Source organism: Thalassophryne amazonica, chromosome 18 (assembly GCF_902500255.1).
Source record: "Thalassophryne amazonica chromosome 18, fThaAma1.1, whole genome shotgun sequence".
NCBI classification, from domain to species: Eukaryota; Metazoa; Chordata; class Actinopteri; order Batrachoidiformes; family Batrachoididae; genus Thalassophryne; species Thalassophryne amazonica.
In genome coordinates, this window is record NC_047120.1 from 62,404,196 (window position 1) to 62,425,371 (window position 21,176).

The following is a 21,176-nucleotide window of genomic DNA, read 5'->3' on the forward strand; positions in this document are numbered from 1 at the left end:
TAAACAGTTTTCATTCATTCATTCATTCATTCATTCATTCATTCATTCATTTTCATTCAAGGCCAGATTTGCACAAACGTTCTTGCTTGCCGATGACTTCGCAGATGGCACATTACAATTATGTCCCCAATCAGAAACGACAGACAGATGATTGATCGCAGCACTGAACCTTTTAATGCTGTCAGCACGTCTCCAGTGTGATGAAGAGGAAGCACATCTCGAAGCGCATCATGCTGTCTCAGAGTGACAGATTTAAATTCCTCACGTATGAGTGACTGGAGCCGTTTATGACGCCACATTACGGCTCTTATTGTTGACAAAACAGGATTCATGTGGCAGTATTCACTGTGAATGACAGCAAAGAAACTAAGCACTGTAAACACCTGGAAGACTACTAGAGCATGCAGACTCCTGCCAAGGACCACCCGCTCATCCATTACCTCACCACCAACATTACCTTTCTTTCAGTATGGTTTTTTTGCTTATTAGATTCTAGTTGACTGGCTCTCTCATATACGAGGTCTGTCAATAAAGTATAGGTCCTTTTTATTTTTTTCAAAAACTATATGGATTTCATTCATATGTTTTTACGTCAGACATGCTTGAACCCTCGTGCGCATGCATGAGTTTTTCCACGCCTGTCGGTGACGTCATTCGCCTGTGAGCACTCCTTGTGGGAGGAGTCGTCCAGCCCCTCGTCGGAATTCCTTTGTCTGAGAAGTTGCTGAGAGACTGGCGCTTTGTTTGATCAAAATTTTTTCTAAACCTGTGAGACACATCGAAGTGGACACGGTTCAAAAAATTAAGCTGGTTTTCGGTGAAAATTTTAACAGCTGATGAGAGATTTTGAGGTGATACTGTCGCTTTAAGGACTTCCCACGGAACGGGACGTCACGCAGCGCTCCCAGGCGCCGTCGTCAGCCTGTTTCAAGCTGAAAACCTCCACATTTCAGGCTCTATTGATCCAGGACGTCGTGAGAGAACAGAGAAGTTTCAGAAGAAGTCGGTTTCAGCATTTTATCCGGATATTCCACTGTTAAAGGAGATTTTTTTAATGAAAGACATGCGGGCGGATTGCAGCGTCGGCTCGCAGCCGCCGCGACGCTCCGCCACAGGAAAAACACCTCCGTTGGAAGCCTTAAGGACAAGTTGGAACATGTCCAGCTGTTAAACAATTTCTCATATACTCACTCCACTGAAATCCATCAAAAGCCGCCTGAATTTTACAAATGGTTATCAACACGGAGGTGTTTTTCCTGTGCCGCCGCACCGCACCGGCTGCGTCCCGACGCGCGGACCCGTCCGCACGTCTTTCATTAAAAAAAAAATCTCCTTTAACAGCTTCTGAAAAAATTCTGATGGAAAAAAAGTCCTTTTCATTCCGCCATTTCCAGACAATGAAAAGACGATGAGGGGGCGGGACCACTCCTTCCCAAGGCGTGCTCACAGGCGAATGACGTAACCGACAGGCGTGGAAAAACTCACGCATGCGCACGAGGGTTCAAGCATGTCTGACGTAAAGACATATGAATGAAATCCATATAGTTTTTGAAAAAAATAAAAAGGACCGTTACTTTATTGACAGACTTTGTATTGTCTTCGTTTTCCCTGTGTTTTATGACTCTCGCACAATGAGCGAGTTGCTGTGACAATTCGTTTGTGCGCGCATGTGAAAAAAAAAAAAAAAAACTGTCTGCTGCTGCTGCTCTTCCCTCAAACTGTCATAACCACACCGGACCTGCTTCGAGTTGCTTTGGATGTGCAAGCAATTTTTTTTGGTGCAAGTAATTTTTTTTGTTACTAGCACCAGTGCAAGTATGTTAAAAATGTATTTCGACCCCTGGCCCTTCTACTAAAATTCACTGAATTCAGTTTGTAACTTTTTTTGGGGGGGCGGGGGGGGAGTAAAGGGCTGCTGATAAACTAATAAGTGTTAGTGGAAAAATTAAAATCCACAGTACTGGTCAAAATACACAAAGAAATTAAAAGAAAAATTGACTTTAATTTTCAGACTTTTTAGCATCCAATCTCTGGTACTATGTATCCGCAAATAATGAAACATGGTGTCTAGAGAGTAGCCACTCATTACATGATGGTTAGATGTGATTGTACTATACCAACATATTGCAGTAAACGATATTGGGTCCTTTAAAGTGGCTTTAGAGACTGGTGGAGGGGGAGCTGGTTATGCTATCAAATCTTTTTTTTTTTCCATCTTGCAACCAACCCGTGGGGCATATGCACTGATGGCATTTATCATCAACTCTTCAGTTTCTAACTTCACACTCATCACCCTGTCAGACACTCGCTTCACAATGGCACCAGTGGTGATCGTTGTTAACCTAGGCTTTGATCAATCGGAATTGAAATTCGGTTTGTGATCTGCATGTTTAATTTGGCAAAATTAATAATACAATAACATGCTTTGGGAGGGCGGTATGCATTTTCTGAGTCCCTCTGTTCAAGCCCAGTCGCCCAAAATGACAGATATTCGCCCGAGTTAGACGAGGGCAAATATCTGTCATGTTATTGCATCATTATCACTATTTAATGAGATATACAACACATAACGCGTAGATAAAAAGTTGGCTCACTTTTGTTGCATCGGCTGGCGCGCGCGCTGCTCTCCAAATTCGGCAGGGCATCCTCATCAAGCTGGCTGCTTTAGCGGCTGTTCATTGTCGTACTATCTATGAGAAAATCATCCGGAATATCCATATTGGGACCAAAACACACTTCTCACCTTTTCATCTTTTCCTCTGCGGACAGTTCTTGGGCTGTGCGCGCGCTATGATGTCATTTGTTTACGCACAGCGGGCAGGTATAGCCAGGTAGCGTCAACGTAAATGTACGATACCGGCCTAGCATTGGCTGTACTCCTCAGGTGGCTGAGTGGTGGAACATCATTACTGAGAAAAACTCTCAACATTTTTAATTTATATCTCTGTGGTAGTTTTAAGAGATTTTAAAAATGCATGATGTTTTGCATTAAAATGATGTACAGTACACGCTCACGTGACTGGTATCCCAACTGGAGGTGACATCACAGAAAGGGATGAGCAAAGATTTATATGAACCAAATAAGCAAGCACACAATAATAAGATAATCTTCCAGAAGCGAGTGAGTGGCTTTGTCATTTTCCTCCTGCAGAGCTCCGACTCCTCCAGCTCTCTAACAAAGCTCGCCTCCGTATCACGATTCCCTGTGGATTAATACCATGGAGCAAGAGGAAAGACTGAAAGCCTAAATCAGTGGAAAAACAGATGGCAATTTGAATAGAAGATAATTTAGCTGTTATTGTATTGTGCCATCAATAAGCTCATGAAAAAGCAGCTAATGGTGAATAATTACCTTCTAAAAGAGGTGCAAAAAATACTAATGTAGCAATTTTGTGTTTTTCCAGACGAGCACGACTTCCCTCAAGGTGTTTTTATAGGAGATATTAACAGCAGAAAAGGCTGCGCTCACTTTGAAGAGTTTTATTCCATAAACGAGATCTGACGAGTTGTAAATGTGACATCTTCTCTTACAAAAGGATCGCTGCATTTTAAAGCAGAGTAACGGTACAACACATTCTATGTGTCATTTGAAAACCATTATAGTCTCAATAACCACTAAAGCCATTTGCATCAAATACTGAGGTAAGAATTCAACGTAGACGCCAAAAATAAACAATCCTGAATAAAATGTCTACAAAAGTCTCTGATAATCACAAGGGTGAAATTTTAAAGCCTGATGTGTTCAAACAATGTTACACAACAGAATACCTTTAAAACAAAATTCTAATTAAAAAGAAATATATAAATGGTAAATGGACTGCATTTATATAGCGCTTTTCCATCTGCATCAGATGCTCAAAGTGCTTTACAATAATGCCTCACATTCACCCCGATGTCAGGGTCCTGCCATACAAGGTGCCCACTACACACGGGGAGCAACTAGGGGATTAAGAACCTCACCCAAGGGCCCTTAGTGATTTCCAGTCAGGCTGGGATTTGAACTGAAGATCCTCTAGTCTCAAGCCCAACACTTTAACCACTAGACCATCACCTCCCCATTTATAGGACAAACCCTGTGTAATGTCACCTAATTGACCTGATGCGCCATTTTGAAGCTGTTTGTGTCTCCATGTTGCCGGTGTTTACTCCTCTTACATCATGACCAACCCATAAACTGATAAAGGGGTGGAGTCTGGGTGAGACCCTGCATGACCTGGGTGGGTCAAATGAAGCTGAAACACTCCCCCATCTTTGTGTTACTGAATAAGCTAAGCTAACAGGCTAACCTCAGTTCAGGTGTCAAAACATATTTTTGGGATTGGGTGATGATTTTCAAAATGGTTTGTTTGGGTTTTGGTATTAACATTATAGCCCACTTATTTCCTCAGTAATCACAGATTAACTGGACGCAAAGACCTCTAACATACAAAATTAAATAACACATACAAAAAAAAAAAATCACTGGATGGAAATACTGGAACACAGACTTGTTGCATGATCTCAAGTCAAACTATTAGAGGTTTATAATAAAATGCCCAGAAAGCTCAGCCAGTCCTCCATAACAACTAGCAGCTGGAGCTAGCAGCCTCTATATAACCGGAACTCTGAGTACCGCTCAGTGGCACGGACACCAGGTACAACAGAATTTCACCAAGAGATCTAGTCATCTAGTTACAGTTATCAACCCAATAACTGAAAATCAAAATAGATTCGGGAGGTGTGGTGGTGGGGGGGGGGGGGGGCGTGAGCACACCAGACCCACTCAAATCAAATCTGATAAAGGCTCACTGTGTACAAAGTTGAATCTAACAAAGTGTTACATCCCTCACACTACTGTAAATCCAAAGGTATGCATTTGAGTGCAGTGAATATCTGTGACAGACGTTACAGTTCAGCAGCTGATCTCACACTTTAATGTTCAATCCAGTGGCTGCATGCTCGTCATTGATCACAAAAGATCAAACTTTAAAAATGAACATACAAATATAGTAACAATATAGTATATAAAACATATTAAACAAAATATAGTAATATTCTGTTTTTTCTCTGTTTAAGGTGCAGCTCCATCCGGAGATGGGAGATGTATTCGTTTTGGCGACCCTCCTGTCCTGTGCACCAATAGCATTTCTTGTATATTCGTCCGTGAATTGTTCTGTGAATTGTTTCTGTAATTTATGTTTGTAGCATGGCCAAAGCAGAGGGTCACCCCTTTGAGTCTGGTCTGCTTGAGGTTTCTTCCTCAGAGGGAGTTTTTCCTTACCACTGTTGCTCTGGGGGTTGGTAAGGATAGACCTTACCTGTGTGAAGCGCTTTGGGGCAACTCTGTTGTGATTTGGCGCTAGATAAATGAAAATAAATTGAAATTGTAAATAGAAAATCGTAACTGCATTGTACTGAAGATCAAAGCAGACTTGGATGGCGGCCCGGGGGGTGGAACAGCTGGCTAACTGGCCAATCACCGTCAAGATGTCAGAGCTTTAACTTTACAAAATCAATTTGTTGATCTTAGCCTTCATTTACTGAGGGGAGCTGCATTGAGAAGAGCACTCAGTTTCTCAGCCGCCTCATGATCACATTCACACCTGGAAACTGCACGTACATCCAGCCTGAGCAGCTCCGCTGGAGCCGCCGAGGACAAATTGATCTCACCAGCCATGGGACTAAACTAGCTACCTGCTGTACACAAATGGGCTTCTCCAGCCACCTTAAGTCTTCCCATCTATCAAGATGAACGGGTTACTGGATGAATCATGCTGCCGTCTTTACTGCAGAACAGTTTTAAAAACCTGAACAGTCCTAATTTATGCTGCTTAGTAACTTTTTTAAAAGGTTTTCACACATATTTGAAGCCTCTTTTTATGTAATTTATATATAATCCCAAAACTAAAAGTGTTGGTTTGATATGTAAAATGCTAATTAAAAATGAGAAAAAATAAAATGAAATGCAGTGATCCTTACATTTACAGAGACTTCTATTTCATTGAACCCAAGATATTATGTTTTGTGGGGTCATCTTCATTTCATCATTAATATACATCTATTCCTGCATTTAAGGTCTGAAATACATTATTTATTCTAAACATAAGGATTACATCATCACTTTTACTGCCAGTTTCTTTGAGATAAGTCAGGAGATGCATACATGAACAATTCCAAATTACTGAATACGTCTTGGACTTCAGTTCCATCCATTATTAGGAAATGCAAATGGCATGGGGTCCTGTATGTTAAATCTGTGTCAAGTTGCCAGTTCTCAGACTGAGTGATCATGCTGGAAGGAGACAAGTGAGGGAAGCCACCACAATAGCCAAACAACTCTGAAAGAATTATAGGCTTCTGAGTGGGAAACATTTGTCTGTTCCACCACCAGTCATACAGCTTCATGATTAAGTGGTATCAAGAAGGACTTACTAAAAAAGGAGCACGCACTGGAAACTAGAGCCTAGATTTGATCTGTTTTCCTATTTTACAGTCCTTCTCTATTCCACTCCAACACGAAGCTGTGCATGGAGATGAATCCGCAGCAGGTTTTTTTTTTTTTGCACACATTCTAACTCTGCATTTGGATGAATGAAAATACAGGACGTGTGTGGAACCTCACATGAAACCCGTGTGACGTAATGCGCTTTCAACTTTTAAATCAGGACCTTAAATTTAAATTAGTTCCCAAAAAAGGATGCATAGCTAGAACATAGTGCATGTTTGACACCAGATGTCACAGTGCTCTATGACACAATCACTTTCTGCTGCCTCACGATGGCAACACACCAGCACTGTATATGATTTTGAGACCAGCGTGCCCACAGGAGCACAGACGAGCATAAGTGCACATGGAATTTAAAGAACGTAGGCAGTGAGCATAGAATGGATGGGAAATGGACTGCACTTACATATCACTATTCTATCCAATGCAGATGCACAACACGCTTTACAATAATGTCTCACATCACACATACACACAGAGAGCAATCAGCGTGCAGCCATAAAAAAAGACAACTCCCTTGATTGGAATCAAGTAATGACACTCGCACTGTATGTTGCCTTGCTACGGGTGGAAGATAGGGCCCTTAGCAGAAAATGTTCAGACAGATGGGTGGGACTCTAGACTGTATCTTCAGCACATAGTTTGTTCAGAAAACAGGAGGATAATAAGAAACACATCTGTTTTAGAAAGCGAAAACAAGAACAGCACAAAGAAGAAATTAAAAGCAACACCAAGGAAACAGGACGAAGTACAAACGAGAGACTTTGAAGCAGGAACCAATTAAGCAATTTTAAAAGCAAGTGGAAAAAATAAGGAAATTGTAGAAAAACAACAAAAAAAAGGATGAAAATGAGACTCTGGCAGCAGAGATTGGACAAATAGAAGGAGAGATGTGATGAGAAATCAAGAGAAAGGAGAAAGATTTCACTGTGGGCTGCACCGGCCGCCTCATTTCTCCACTAATTACCCACCAATTGAGCCAAGACAGACAGGATCATAATAAGACATTTAGCCTAATCTGTCCGAATTGAAAACGCAATTAAAGAATTAGTGATCAGTGTTGAAAAGTTCATCAAATGATATTTGTGTTACAAAGGGGCGGGGTCAGGGCGGACGTGACTAAACTGTGAGCAGAAAACAAACAAACGGGGCTTCGAGAAAAGTGCAGAAGTGAGATGTCTTTATTGAAATCTGTGTTGATATATGGAGAACTGCATGCACGTGTGTGTGTGTGGATTGGTTTGACAGATGGCATTTAAGTGTTACATATCAGCCCGTCTGAATGAAAAGCCAGCAAGCAAATGAAGTTATTCCTGTAAGAACAGAACTAAACCAAAAGAGGCAGATTTTACAACCCAAAGACTCCTCAATTAGTTGACTGACAGACAGAATCATTTCATTAAAGCCACTTGTTGGGGGAAAAAAAAAAAATGCAAATTTTGTTTTGCTACAGTTTCTCAAATGTAAAAAGGACTGGCTCCTTTCTGAGAAGAAGGTCTGTGTCGTGGTGAGAATCAGTCAGTGACGAGGAAGATTGTCTGGATCGATTCCTGGATGGGATGGTGGAACCAGAGATGACTGAACACACTCAATCTTGAGGAGCACCGTTCTCGCTGCTGGAAGCTTCTGCTGATCGGGATCTTGCTCTGTGTTGTTCATCTCCATTTTTTCCAGAAGACTTCCACTCCCATTTGGATCGTTGCTCGCCAGCTGGCTCAGTCTCTTGTCTGTTCTTCCCGGGTCTTCCAGGCAGTGGAGCAGCTCTTGAGGTTGTGCTTCAGGAGGTCCTTGTAGTGTTTCGTCTGACCTCCTCTGGACTATTCTCCTTCATTCCGCTGGGCGTAGAAGATCTACTTGGGAAGTCGGCTGACATCCAGCCTAACGATGTGAAGTTGGTTCTTGATGACGACGCACTTGATGCTCTGGAGCTAGGCTTCAGTCAGGATGCTGATGCTGGTAAGGAAGTCTTCCCACCTCATATGGAGGATACTCCTCAAGCAGCATTGGTGGAATCGCCCAAGGGACTTCAATGGAGGTGGTAGGTGGTCCACATCTCAGATCCATACAGAAGGGCTGGCGTGACGACAGCTTTGTAGATGAGGATTTTCATCTCGTGCCATAGTTCTCTGATGTTGAAAACAATAGAGGAGGAGGAGCCAAAAAAGGAGGAGAAAGAAAGCCTGGGGCCCATTTTTGAGAAGAACTTTGTGTACTTAGGCGATATTAAGTTAATTTGTGTCATGATGATCTTTACCTGTGCTCGGTATTTTGTTTGTAATCCATCATGCCATGTTTATTTTAGGTCTTTGGTTTTCATTTTGTTTAACTTAGGTTTTGGTTCAGTTTTAGACTTTATTTTGCCTATTTTGGATTTGGATTGTTTTGTCTGTGTAGATTCTCTTGCTGGGTGTTTCCTGCTTGGGCTTTATCTGTCCCTATATCTCTTGTCTGTCGCTCTTGGTGCTTGGTGGAGGGCGTTACACTATCTGGGCCACACCCTGTTATGGATCCTTCCACACACATGTTTCTAATCTGCAGCTCATCACCAAGGTGGATTTAAGTTCCACTAGTTGCACTAGTTTTTCGCCTGATTGTTGTGCTTTGTGCCTTCGCTTCTAGCTCTGTATTTTTGTGTATTCCAAGTCCTGCTTCCACGTTGTGTTTTTTACCACCTGCCTGTTTATATCAACCACGCCTTTGCCTGATATTTATGATCTGTTTGCTCATCTTGGACTGCCTTTCTGTGTACCAGACCCCACTGAGTCATTCAATAAACATTTTAACTAACCAGAGCTACTGTGTCGAGTCTTGCTCTTGTGTTCAGACGTTTCTCTCCGACAAATCTGAAAATTTGAAACTGATGCAAACATTTAAACCGAATTGTTCTGTAATTTATGTTTGTAGCATGGCCCAAGCAGAGGGTCACCCCTTTGAGTCTGGCCTACTTGAGGTTTCTTCCTCAGAGGGAGTTTTTCCTTACCACTGTTGCTCTGGGGGTTGGTAAGGTTAGACCTTACCTGTGTGAAGCACTTTGAGGCGACTCTGTTGTGATTTGGCGCTATACAAATGAAAATAAATTGAATTGAAATTGTATTTGATATAGTTTATGACGGCTCAACACAGACACCATAGTGCTTTACAGCGGTTTTAGTTTGGCTCAGGTAGCAAACTACAAGAGTTTCAGACTGGATGTTTAAGGTTTACATCTGCATGCAGCGTTTCTGAGAAAAGGGCAACTCATAGCTAAGCATCTCCTACCAGGAGCAACTGAAACATCTGTGCACGTCGCAGTCATAATCAAGAAAACAAAGTCATTAAAATTTACTAAACGTCAAACAAGCATGAAGTGATCCAAACAATTCTTGTGTTACTACCGTTCTGGGAGGACATTTCTTTTTCCGGCTTTGTTTTCTTGACATTCTCAAACGTCTGTCAGTGTGAACGAGGCCTGGCTGAAGGACAGAAGAACAGACAGAGACGCCTGGGGGTATGGTAACAGCCCTCAGGGCCAGTAGAGAGCGAATTTAAGAGCTCCAGCTTTACAGTCCAGATTCAGCGCTTTGATGGAATGAAGCTCGAGGCAACACGTCTGGTTTTAAATGTCAGGCATCTGTATCTGTGGCCTGAAGGGAGAAGTTAATGTTGGAAATGTAGCGTCCGGGGCTATGAAGTCCCGATGTTCATTAATTTATTATCCAGAGTGTTGAATGGTTTCTGGTGCAGTTTTGTGGTTTTGTGGAGATCGGTTATTGCTTGAAATCAAGTCATTGTTTTCACAGTGAGGTTCAACCTGCAGCTACCTCAAAGAATACAACAGGCACCGTGAAGCAGGAAGGTTGTCATTTGTGGAGTCGAACCGCTAAAGTACCAAACTTGTAGAGACCTTCAATGATCTCAGCAGGGACGTTCATGTCTCTGGATCCTCTGCCTGTCAAATCCAGAGATGCACTCGAAGATCTTCCGGAGTCAAGATCAAAGGTGTTGCAGGCGAATGAAGGACTGACTAGTCTCCCAGTTCCTGACACTGACAAACATCCCCACAGAATGATGCTGCCACCACCAGGCTTCACTGTAGAGATGGTACCTGGTTTCCTCCAAACATGACGTCTGGCGTTCACACCAAAGAGCTCAATCTTTGTCTCATCAGACCAGAGAATTTTGTTTCTCATGGTCTGAGAGTCCTTCAGATGCCTTTTGGCAAATTCCATGTGAGCTGCCATGTGCCTTTTACTAAGGAGTGACTTCCGTCTAGTCACTCTACGTACAGTCCTGAGTGGTGGACTGCTGCAGAGATGGTTGTCCTTCTGGAAGGTTCTCCTCTCTCCTCTCTGGACTGAGGAGTACACGCAAACTCCACACAGAAAGGTCACAGGTGGGAATCAAACCCATGATCTTCTCACTGTGAGGCAACAGTGATAACCACTAAGCACTGTGATGCCCCTGCCCCATGCTGTTTTTACTGAGTTTTGAACTTCTCGAAATTAGCACCACGCTCCGAGATGAGCCTCATTAGCTGAATACTCTGCCTCTAAGAGCCACTATTCACCCATGTTTGTTGAATAACTCAACTAGTACCAAAAAAAAAAAAAATGCTACATGCTTCATTATTCGGTGGGACCAGGGCTTTACTTTGTCATCTGAAGGAAAGAGCAGTAGGTCTTCATGTGGATAACGTGGATAGACCCAAAATAATAAAGACCTGCGAGTCTGACTTCACCATCTGACCGTTAAAAGATGACTCAATCAATAACATGTTCAGACGTAATTGAAACACACAATCTGCTGGGATGCTGCTTCTGTGTATGTGTTTAAAGTGGTCCAGATACTGGTACTGGTACTTAGACCCATTCTGCTTGTGGTATAAATCAACAATTTGCGTCAATTACTGGAAGACATAGTGTCAATATTGGCAGGCAATGTGACTAAGATAAACACAAGCTGTGTTAAAGAACAAGGATGTTCAGTCACTGCAAGCTGATCTAGTACATCCAGATTAAGTGGGAGATGTCATTTAATGCCAGCAAATGTAAAGTTATGCCCTCAAATGTCGCAATTAGTGGAAAAGACTTTGGAGTGACAACAGATTAAAAGCTTAAATTTCATAAGTATACAGCCACCGATTTCAAGAAAGCCACCAAAATCCTAGACACTGTTGCCACTCCTATATAAGCTGTTGATTAGACCTCACTTGGAGTATGGGAAATTACTCTGGGGTCCACACTATACTATGGAACAAGCTCTTGAAAGGATACAGAGGCCAGCAGGTCCAATCAGGCAGAGATACCCCATACAAAAAAAAAAAACAGTTGTAACGCCTACATCTACAGACCTTGTAGTACCACCCAAGGAAAACAGTGATATGATTCAGCTCTTCAAAAATCACATAGGGCGTCAACAATCTGGACAAAGGTCAATTTTTCGAACAGACTACAAGTATGACACAGGGTTACACGCTGAAATTCTTCAATACACAGTCTACAGTATACAGCAAGTTGGATCTAAGAAATGAGTGGAACGTGTTGCCTGAGGAGGTGATCCAAGACAAGACTGGTGACCGATTCAAATGACTGCGAGATAACGCCTTGCAAAATCATATATATTTGCAAAATTGTGTGTGGTGGAGGAGGTGGGGTGTTTGTGGGAGAGTGTGGGGGGAGGGGGGCATTACTGCATGCATCCATATGCTACCATCATTATACTAAAATGCTACACTATAAGAATAAGATGAACTTTACTATCCCAAAGGAAATGTTTTTGCCAGAGAACCAAACAGTAAACAGTGAACATTGCTTTTTTTAATACAATAGGTACAACAAATTTCTGAAAAATGACTGAAGACATTTTCACAAGATGTTCACCAATATTGCATATAACTGAGTAACTCTGAATAAGTCTGTTCGTATGTATTCATCCTGCAGAAGTGGGAGGAATTATAGTCTGATTGCCACAGGTAGGAAAGACCTCCTATGGCGTTCTGTGGCGCCCCTCAGTGGTCTCAGTCTATAGCTGAAGGTGCTCTGACAGGACATCATTGAGGCATGCAGGGTGTGGGAGGTGTTGTCCCAGATGCTGCGCAGTTTCCTCAACATCCTCCTCTCTGACACCTCCACCACTGACTCCAGCTCAACCCCCAGGACATTATAACCATGTGTACTGAATAATTTTTAATGCACAGTGCATGGCACCTGTCAATGGATGTCTTAAAAATACATAGTTAGGCCAGCTGAAGATTGGGACCAACAGGCATTTAGCCTCGTCTTAAGTAATTCTATGGCTGTGTCCCAATTCAGTGGCTGCACACTTTGAAGGCTGTAATTGTTGGCCGTTAGTTCAACCCCTACTAAGGTCTATGTCGCAACTAACGGCAACTATCAACTGGGTCACAAACCTCAGAAAGGTGCAGACCCTGAATTGGGACACCAGCTATACAGTAACTGCCATTCAGAGTTCACCCACCTCATTTTTTTCCAGGAGTGTATTTAACCTCCAATAAAATATTATTTACAGACTGAATTTGTTTTCAGTTTGCACCCTGATGTAGTTTGATTAAATATAACTGAGAAAACATTCAAGCTGCACCGAACGTTCAACAGAAACACAAAGAAAACATGCTGAAAATTCTTCACAGATGGTATTTCTGTCAGTCGACATGTTTTGCAGACGATGTTAAATCAAATTACCTTCATCATACGACAACAAATCTGTTTTCTGACACGTTACAACAGGCAGGAGGTGCACCACCAAGAGCAAACTTATTCAATTAAAGGTTTGTTTTCCATGTTTTTCCAATGTGGTTTTAATACTGCAAATGCAAATAAACTTGAACAAAGACTGGTGCAGCTTAAAGCTAAAGGAAGTCATTCTTCTTTAGCCAACACACACCCACACACACACACACACACACACACACACACACACAATGTTTGACCTTTAGCCAGTTTCTCTCTTCTTGTGTGTATTTTTGGCTGGATTCATGGAGACTCAGGTGAAATATACACAATATAAATGAATTGCAGGTAAAAACTGAAAAAAAAAAATTAACTGCAGATGAATCCAACTATTCTTTAACAAAAATAAATAAAATACACGGATTTCTGTCATTGCATGAAAGGCCGTTTGGATTTATCTGGTGAACGGTCCTCCAGGCAGGTGGGGGCAGCACTCTGATTATCATTAATGCAGGACAACATCATTTGAATCATTAAAACTCATTATATTTTGAAATATCTTATTCATTTGGTCATATTTCTGTAATTTCAGTGAGATTTTAATTTCTTCTAGCTGCATGTCTGTGACAAAAGTGATTTCTCACACAGTCTTGACGACTGCCAGGAGACCCTGACCTCTGACCCCTGGCCTGCTAATAAAAAAAGCCCACAGCCAAACTGGGGGGGACTTCCAGTAAATATAAACAAAAGTGTGCCATGTGATCAGACCAAGATGAACTTGAGGCTGTTTCTGTTTACACAAGAGGTTTGTTCAAGATACTAAATATTGATGGACTGATAAATACCAACACGGCTGGAGTCCAGTCGGGTTTATGGGCCGGTTTACTGTCAGGGGTATGACAAACATTTATATTAAACCAAAGTGACATGTGCTGGTGAACTTTGGGCGAGTCATGTGTCCAAACATGAGGTGATTCACACACTTCTCAGGACTTCTGGACACAACATTTAAATCAATGTTTCAACGTAGGACAAATTATTTGACATGTTTTTCTTCAACATTATGTCAATGATTTACTCTCATCAAGCGTGGCAGCAAGACATCATCATCATCATCAAACATCAAGCAACAGGTCTCTCCCTACAGCGAGCTTCATCTTCACCACCATGCAGTCTGATCTCCATCACCAACGTGATATAAGCATCCCTCACTATAAGCATCATTAGATTCATCGTCATGGTGATCTTTATTTTTAACATCACCACGTCCACCACCATCGTGATAAGCCTCAGTCTTTATCACCATGGTGATCTTCAGCTCCATCACCATGGTCACTCAGCATCTCCGTCTTCATCGTCAAGCTGTAAGTATCACCATGGTGACCGGTGCTACTTCACAGTGAACACCCTCTTCAGATGGCTTTAGAGGTCACCCTACATATCCGTCGCCATGGTGAATTTTATCATCATTACCATCATCCCCACAGTGAACTTAGCACAACATCAAAGATGACAAAGGTTTGTGACATCCCAGACCTTCTTTTATGCTTACAGTCAAAAATAAAAAAGTCCCGCTGAGACAAAAACTGTTTCTCCTTTTAAAAAGGGTTTCAATGTGTTACTGCTGTTATTATCAAGTATAATCTTTGTCATTATTACTAATATCAGTTATATCATCATCATCACTGCAATTATCCAACATCATGTTCATTATCTGCAGCAACACAATCGTTCGTGTTATCAGCCAGCAGCATCATTGCTGCCTTCAGAGCACTTTTCAGCGAAGTCATTGAGCAGCAGATTAGCTCTGTTCAATGCCTCTTTGTTAGCAATTATGTGGAAAATTACACGCATGCATAATGAAGCTCAGCACTGCCCCCTATGTCTCTCTGCAGAGAGGAATCCAGAGCAAAGAAACAAACAGAGGTAGCGCTTCAGGGAGTTTTTGAGGAAACAGGAAAACCGAAATGGAAATGTTCAGATGCAGAAATCCTCATCAGAAAGCAGAATCAGAGGAGGAGTGGTTCAAAGAGTGTTCAGTAGACTGATAACTGGGTCATTAGGACAAATCACAAGAGGCACGAGCAGCAAACTCCAAACCCCCAAAACCCAGAACAAACAGAAAGCACTCAAAACGCCGGAGAAGAAGTCCAGTATCAGAAGTGAAACACACGCTGCACGGCATCTTACCTTCTTGCACGGCCTGGAAGGGGTTGTTGGGCTCGATGAGTTTAATGGAGTGTGTGATTTTCTCACTCTGCAGGATGTCGTCACTCAGGCTGAGGTCAGACACGGCGAGCTGGAACACCTCGTCATCACGCACTGCATTCTCCTCGAATATGGCACCTGGACAGGTGGAAGCAGGAGTCACGGGGTTAAAGGACATCTGGACACAAAATGTTCTCCGAGCTTCATCAGAATCTGACATGTCAATTTCAACATTTGAAGCTCAGCATTCCACACACATTTTACAGCTGCACCTCCGACTTTTAGTCTGTGAAAACGGCTGCAGAAAGAAATTGTTCAGCACGTCACTCATTACAAATCAAATCAAAAACACCTGCAAGCTGTGCCTGTAAACATAGAACCTGAACTGAAACAAATTATCCACACCAAGGTCATCCCCATAATGACCTCTGACCCTTCGCTAATGAGAACTGTCACTCAATGGATGTTTTCCCCAAACAATTCTCTGAACTTTGTGCATCTGTGTGGAGGACTAAATCATTATGTATCTGCCCGAACAAAAGAAACATTACTAAAGGTCAAAGAGACAATATGACTGACCCCCCCCCGATATCCTGCTGACTTAAAAAAAAAAAACTACCTCACCTCATTAGTCGTGAAATGCATCAAGGGGCTGATTCACACCCTGCATTCACACATTCTACACACCAAAATATAATTCTACAAGTAAATATATATCTTTCCATAATGGTGTTTTTGACTGCACAGCTTCATCAAGACTTGTGTGACTTCATTATGACGTTTATCATATAAATCAATTCACAAATATTATTTTTCTGATCAATATATGCTTCCATCCATCTAGGCTTCTTGGTCATTGAGACATTCAAAAAAAGGGTGTTTTTTTAAACCATCTTTTCCTTGACCTTTGACCAAACTACTCTAAAATCAAATCAACTCTGGATATCTGTCCAAGTAATACTCCCACCACATTTGAAGGAAATCCATCCAGCCATTTTTGAATTATCTTGTCCACAGGGATACAGATGCACACAAACATACACACCAGTGAAAACAATACCTACAGTAGTGTTCAGAATAATAGTAGTGCTATGTGACTAAAACGATTAATCCAGGTTTTGAGTATATTTCTTATTGTTACATGGGAAACAAAGTACCAGTAGATTCAGTAGATTCCCACAAATCCAACAAGACCAAGCATTCATGATATGCACACTCTTAAGGCTATGAAATTGGGCTATTGGTAAAAAAAAAGTAGAAAAGGGGGTGTTCACAATAATAGTAGTGTGGAATTCAGTCAGTGAGTTCATCAATTATGTGGAACAAACAGGTGTGAATCAGGTGTCCCCTATTTAAGGATGAAGCCAGCACCTGTTGAACATGCTTTTCTCTTTGAAAGCCTGAGGAAAATGGGACGTTCAAGACATTGTTCAGAAGAACAGCGTAGTTTGATTAAAAAGTTGATTGGAGAGGGGAAAACCTATACGCAGGTGCAAAAAATTATAGGCTGTTCATCTACAATGATCTCCAATGCTTTAAAATGGACAAAAAAATGAGAGACGCGTGGAAGAAAACGGAAAACAACCATCAAAATGGATAGAAAAATAACCAGAATGGCAAAGGCTCACCCACTGATCAGCTCCAGGATGATCAAAGACAGTCTGGAGTTACCTGTAAGTGCTGTGACAGTTAGAAGATGCCTGTGTGAAGCTAATTTATTTGCAAGAATCCCCCGCAAAGTCCCTCTGTTAAATAAAAGACGTGCAGAAGAGGTTACAATATACCAAAGAACACATCAACTGGCCTAAAGAGAAATGGAGGAATTTTTTGTGGACTGATGAGAGTAAAATTATTCTTTTTTGGTCCAAGGGCTGCAGGCAGTTTGTGAGACAAGCCCCAAACTCTGAATTCAAGCCACAGTTCACAGTGAAGACAGTGAAGCATGGTGGTGTAAGCATCATGATATGGGCATGTTTCTCCTACTATGGTGTTGGGCCTATATATCGCATACCAGGTATCATGGATCAGTTTGGATATGTCAAAATACTTGAAGAGGTCATGTTGCCTTATGCTGAAGAGGACATGCCCTTGAAATGGGTGTTTCAACAAGACAATGACCCCAAGCACACTAGTAAACAAGCAAAATCTTGGTTCCAAACCAACAAAATTAATGCCTCGCAGATGCGAAGAAATCATGAAAAACTGTGGTTATACAACTAAATACTAGTTTAGTGATTAACAGGATTGCTAAAAAAAAAGCAGTTTGAACATAATAGTTTTGAGTTTGTAGCGTCAACAGCAGATGCTACTATTATTGTGAACACCCCCTTTTCTACTTTTTTTTTTTTTTTTTTTACTAATAGCCCAATTTCATAGCCTTAAGAGTGTGCACATCATGAATGCTTGGTCTTGTTGGATTTGTGAGAATCTACTGAATCTACTGGTACCTTGTTTCCCATGTAACAGTAAGAAATATACTCAAAACCTGGATTAATCTTTTTAGTCACATAGTACTACTATTATTCTGAACACTACTGTAGATGTCACTGCTTCACCAATGCACAGGGTTATGATGATGTTAATCTCAATGCCACACATGAGGAATCACTCATGCGTACGGATGCCTCTCCAGTGGACAGTTTGATTTTAAAGTGGGAAAGTGTCCCAAAGTTTTGAATATTGAATTGTCCTACAACAGGTGGAATGATGACAACACCAAAGCAGGCAGAGAGAGATTTAAACAAAGAACCATTGGACAATTCTTCATGCACAATTAGGAAAACCTTCCTAGCGAGTGAGAATTCAATTTCCCAAGCTGCTTGCACTCAGTCGGCTCGCTGAGCATCTAAATGATCTCCAGAGTCCACAGCGGATCAGACGTTCCTCAGAGTCACGAGGGGTGACGGGTTCTGGACCTGATCAGTTAGTCATCTGGGTCAAAAATTACACTCAAGCGTTTTCATTTCAGATGTAGATGGTTTATATTTCTGCTCATAGTAACAGACTGCAGAGCTTCATACTCCAACAGTGTTAATTAATAAAGACTCCAGAGTGCAGGACTCTGACTCCAGACCCACTGGGACCTCAAAAGTCAGGATTCAAATGAGCCTCCCTGCTGTTTTTCTCTTGCTATGTGCAGAATCAAGTAGCAGGATTAAAGCTGCTAATTGACTCTCATGCCAACAAAGTGGTTTTTGGACCTTTAGGTCTTTTTATGTTGATGAAGTTTTCCATGTTTTGCTCACTGTTTCCTGATTTGAAAGAATAAGTAGTTCTATATAGGCCCTGAGGCCCATTGATGCCTGTGCTCATCTCCAGATTCAGTAGCATCAAGCGGACGAGAGGCTCTGACTCGCCCTGCACAGGATGCCAGTCAGACATGCGTTACTTCACCAGCAAAGGCCAGTACCTGTTTACAGCTGGGTGGACTAAGATCATGTGGATAAAGTGTCTTGTCCAAGGACACACACTGGCAGCATGAGTGGGATTCAAACCCAGGTCTACATATTGGCAGGCCACCTCCTTATCCACTCAGGTACCTATAAAATTTCATAACCATCTCAGGGGTTTGTCTTTGAAAGTTAGGTGCAGGTTAGGTGAACTGGTGACTCTAAATCAATCAACTTTTATTTCAACAGCCCTTTACACAGCCCAAAGGGCAACCAAAGTGGTTTCCAATATTCAGTACTTTAGCATTTCCCATAATCCCCCTGGCGGCCCCCTGCACTTCCCAGAATGCACCGCGGTGCCAGCAGAGTTCCGGTGTCTCACAGCGCATGTAAACAATGGATGGCGTTGATCCAGCGACTTCACGGGCAATTATGATGATGACACATTCTCCCAAGTTGAGAGGGTTATCTAGAGGAGGTGTAGCAGCTGTGATGGACTTCTGCCGTGCCCCGATGTCTTGTTGTCCATACATCATGAGGTTTGTTTACATTGTGCCCTGAACTGGAACTCTGCTGAAACTAATTTCTCACGTGAGTCACAGACCGTGAGATGCTGCGAGAAACACAACTGCGAAATAACAAATAAAAAAAAAAAAAAAAAACTGACAACACAAGAGCAAAATAAAATCAGAGGTAATAAATAAGTTTGTACATAAAACAGAATACGAGGTCTATCAGAAAAGTATCCTACCTTTTTATTTTAAAAAAAAACTATATGGATTTGAATGACGTGCGATTACACCAATCATGCTTGAACCCTCGTGCGCATGCATGAGTTTTTTCACGCGTGTCGGTGACGTCATTTCCCTGTGGGCAGGCCTTGAGTGAGATGTGGTCCCGCCCTCTCAGCTGAATTCCTTTGTTTCACACGCTGCTCAAGACGGCGCGCGTTACTTTATCAAACTTTTTTCTGGACCTGTGAGGAATATCCGAGTGGACACTATTCGAGAAATTCAGCTGGTTTTCGGTGAAAAGTTTAACGGCTGATGAGAGATTATGGGGTGTTTCTGTCGCTGTAAGGACTTCCCATGGAGCGGGACGTCATGCAGCGCTTCCAGGCACTGTCGTCGGCCTGTTTCGACCTGAAAACATCCTAATTTAAGGCTCTGTTGACCCAGGATGTCGTGAGAGAACAGAGAAGATTCAGAAGAGGCCGGTATGAGGACTTTATGCAGACATTCCACTGTTTAAGGACATTTTGTAATGAAAGACGTGCGCGCAAATTCAAAATCTGTGTGCGCCGCGACAGGAAAAACACCTCCGTGTTGAAAACCATTTGTAAAATTCAGGCGGCTTTTGATGGCTTTCAACAAGTGAGTAACTGAGAAATTGTTTAACAGCTTGGGCATGTTCCAACTTGCCCGTTAAGGTTTCCAACGGAGGTGTTTTTCCTGTCGCGACCCCCCACGGTCGGGTCTGGCCCGACATGCGACTCTGCCCGCACGTTCTTTCATTACAAAATCTCCGTTAACAATGGAATGTCCGAATAAACTCCTCATGCCGACTTCTTCTGAAAGTTCTCTGTTCTCTGACGACTTCCTGGGTCAACAGAGCCTGAAATGTGGAAGTTTTCAACTTGAAATAGCGAGACGCTGCCGTCAGGCGCCGTGGGCTGTCCTTACGGTGACACTACCAGACCAAAATCTCTCATCAGCCGTTAAAATTTTTACCGAAAACCAGCTGAATTTATCGAATGGTGTCCACTCAGTTGTGCCTTACAGTTTTGAAAAAATTTTGATCAAACAAAGCAGCAGTCTCTGAGCCATTCCTAAACAATGAAAAAAAAAAAAAATCGACGAGAGGGTGGGCCACTCCTCACTCAAAGACTGCCCACAGGCGAATGACGTAACCGACAGGCGTGAAAAAACTCTCGCATGCCCACGAGGGTTCAAGCATGTCTGATGTAATCACACGTGATTCAAATCCATATGGTTTTTGAAAAAAATAATAAGGTCAGATACTTTTCTAATAGACCTCGTAAAATGCCACAACACCACTAAGTGTTAAAAGCCATTTTAAAAAGAAAAAAATATCTTTTGTTTTAACAAAAGCCAGATCAGTGATGATGCATAGATCAGGAGGGGAGCCACCTAAATTGACCGCACGTGTGTGAATGTGCGTCCTGTCCAGGGTAAACCCACCTTGCACCCTATGACTGCTGGGATAGGCTCCACCCCCCCATGACCTTTGATTGGAGTAAGCAGGTATAGAAAATGGATGGATCTCAGGTATTTTTCTTATGACCATCTTTTCTAATTAGTCAGGATTATAGAGTAAGTAAACAATCTCATTTTCAATTAGAAAATGGAGACTTGGACCACAAATAAATAAGATCTCTCCGCTCCACCACCTCCTCACACTGCCTTC

The 21,176-nt window shown here is 42.1% G+C and overlaps 1 protein-coding gene across 1 annotated transcript in view; it reads right to left on the minus strand.

Moving 5' to 3' along the window:
* The window catches only part of grid1b (glutamate receptor, ionotropic, delta 1b), a 977,470-nt gene that overhangs the window by 927,471 nt on the left and 28,823 nt on the right, over positions 1-21,176 (minus strand). The window contains exon 2 of the mRNA XM_034193125.1: positions 15,343-15,498. Coding sequence (XP_034049016.1) covers positions 15,343-15,498 — 156 coding nt within the window. The remainder of the gene's footprint in view (positions 1-15,342; positions 15,499-21,176) is intronic.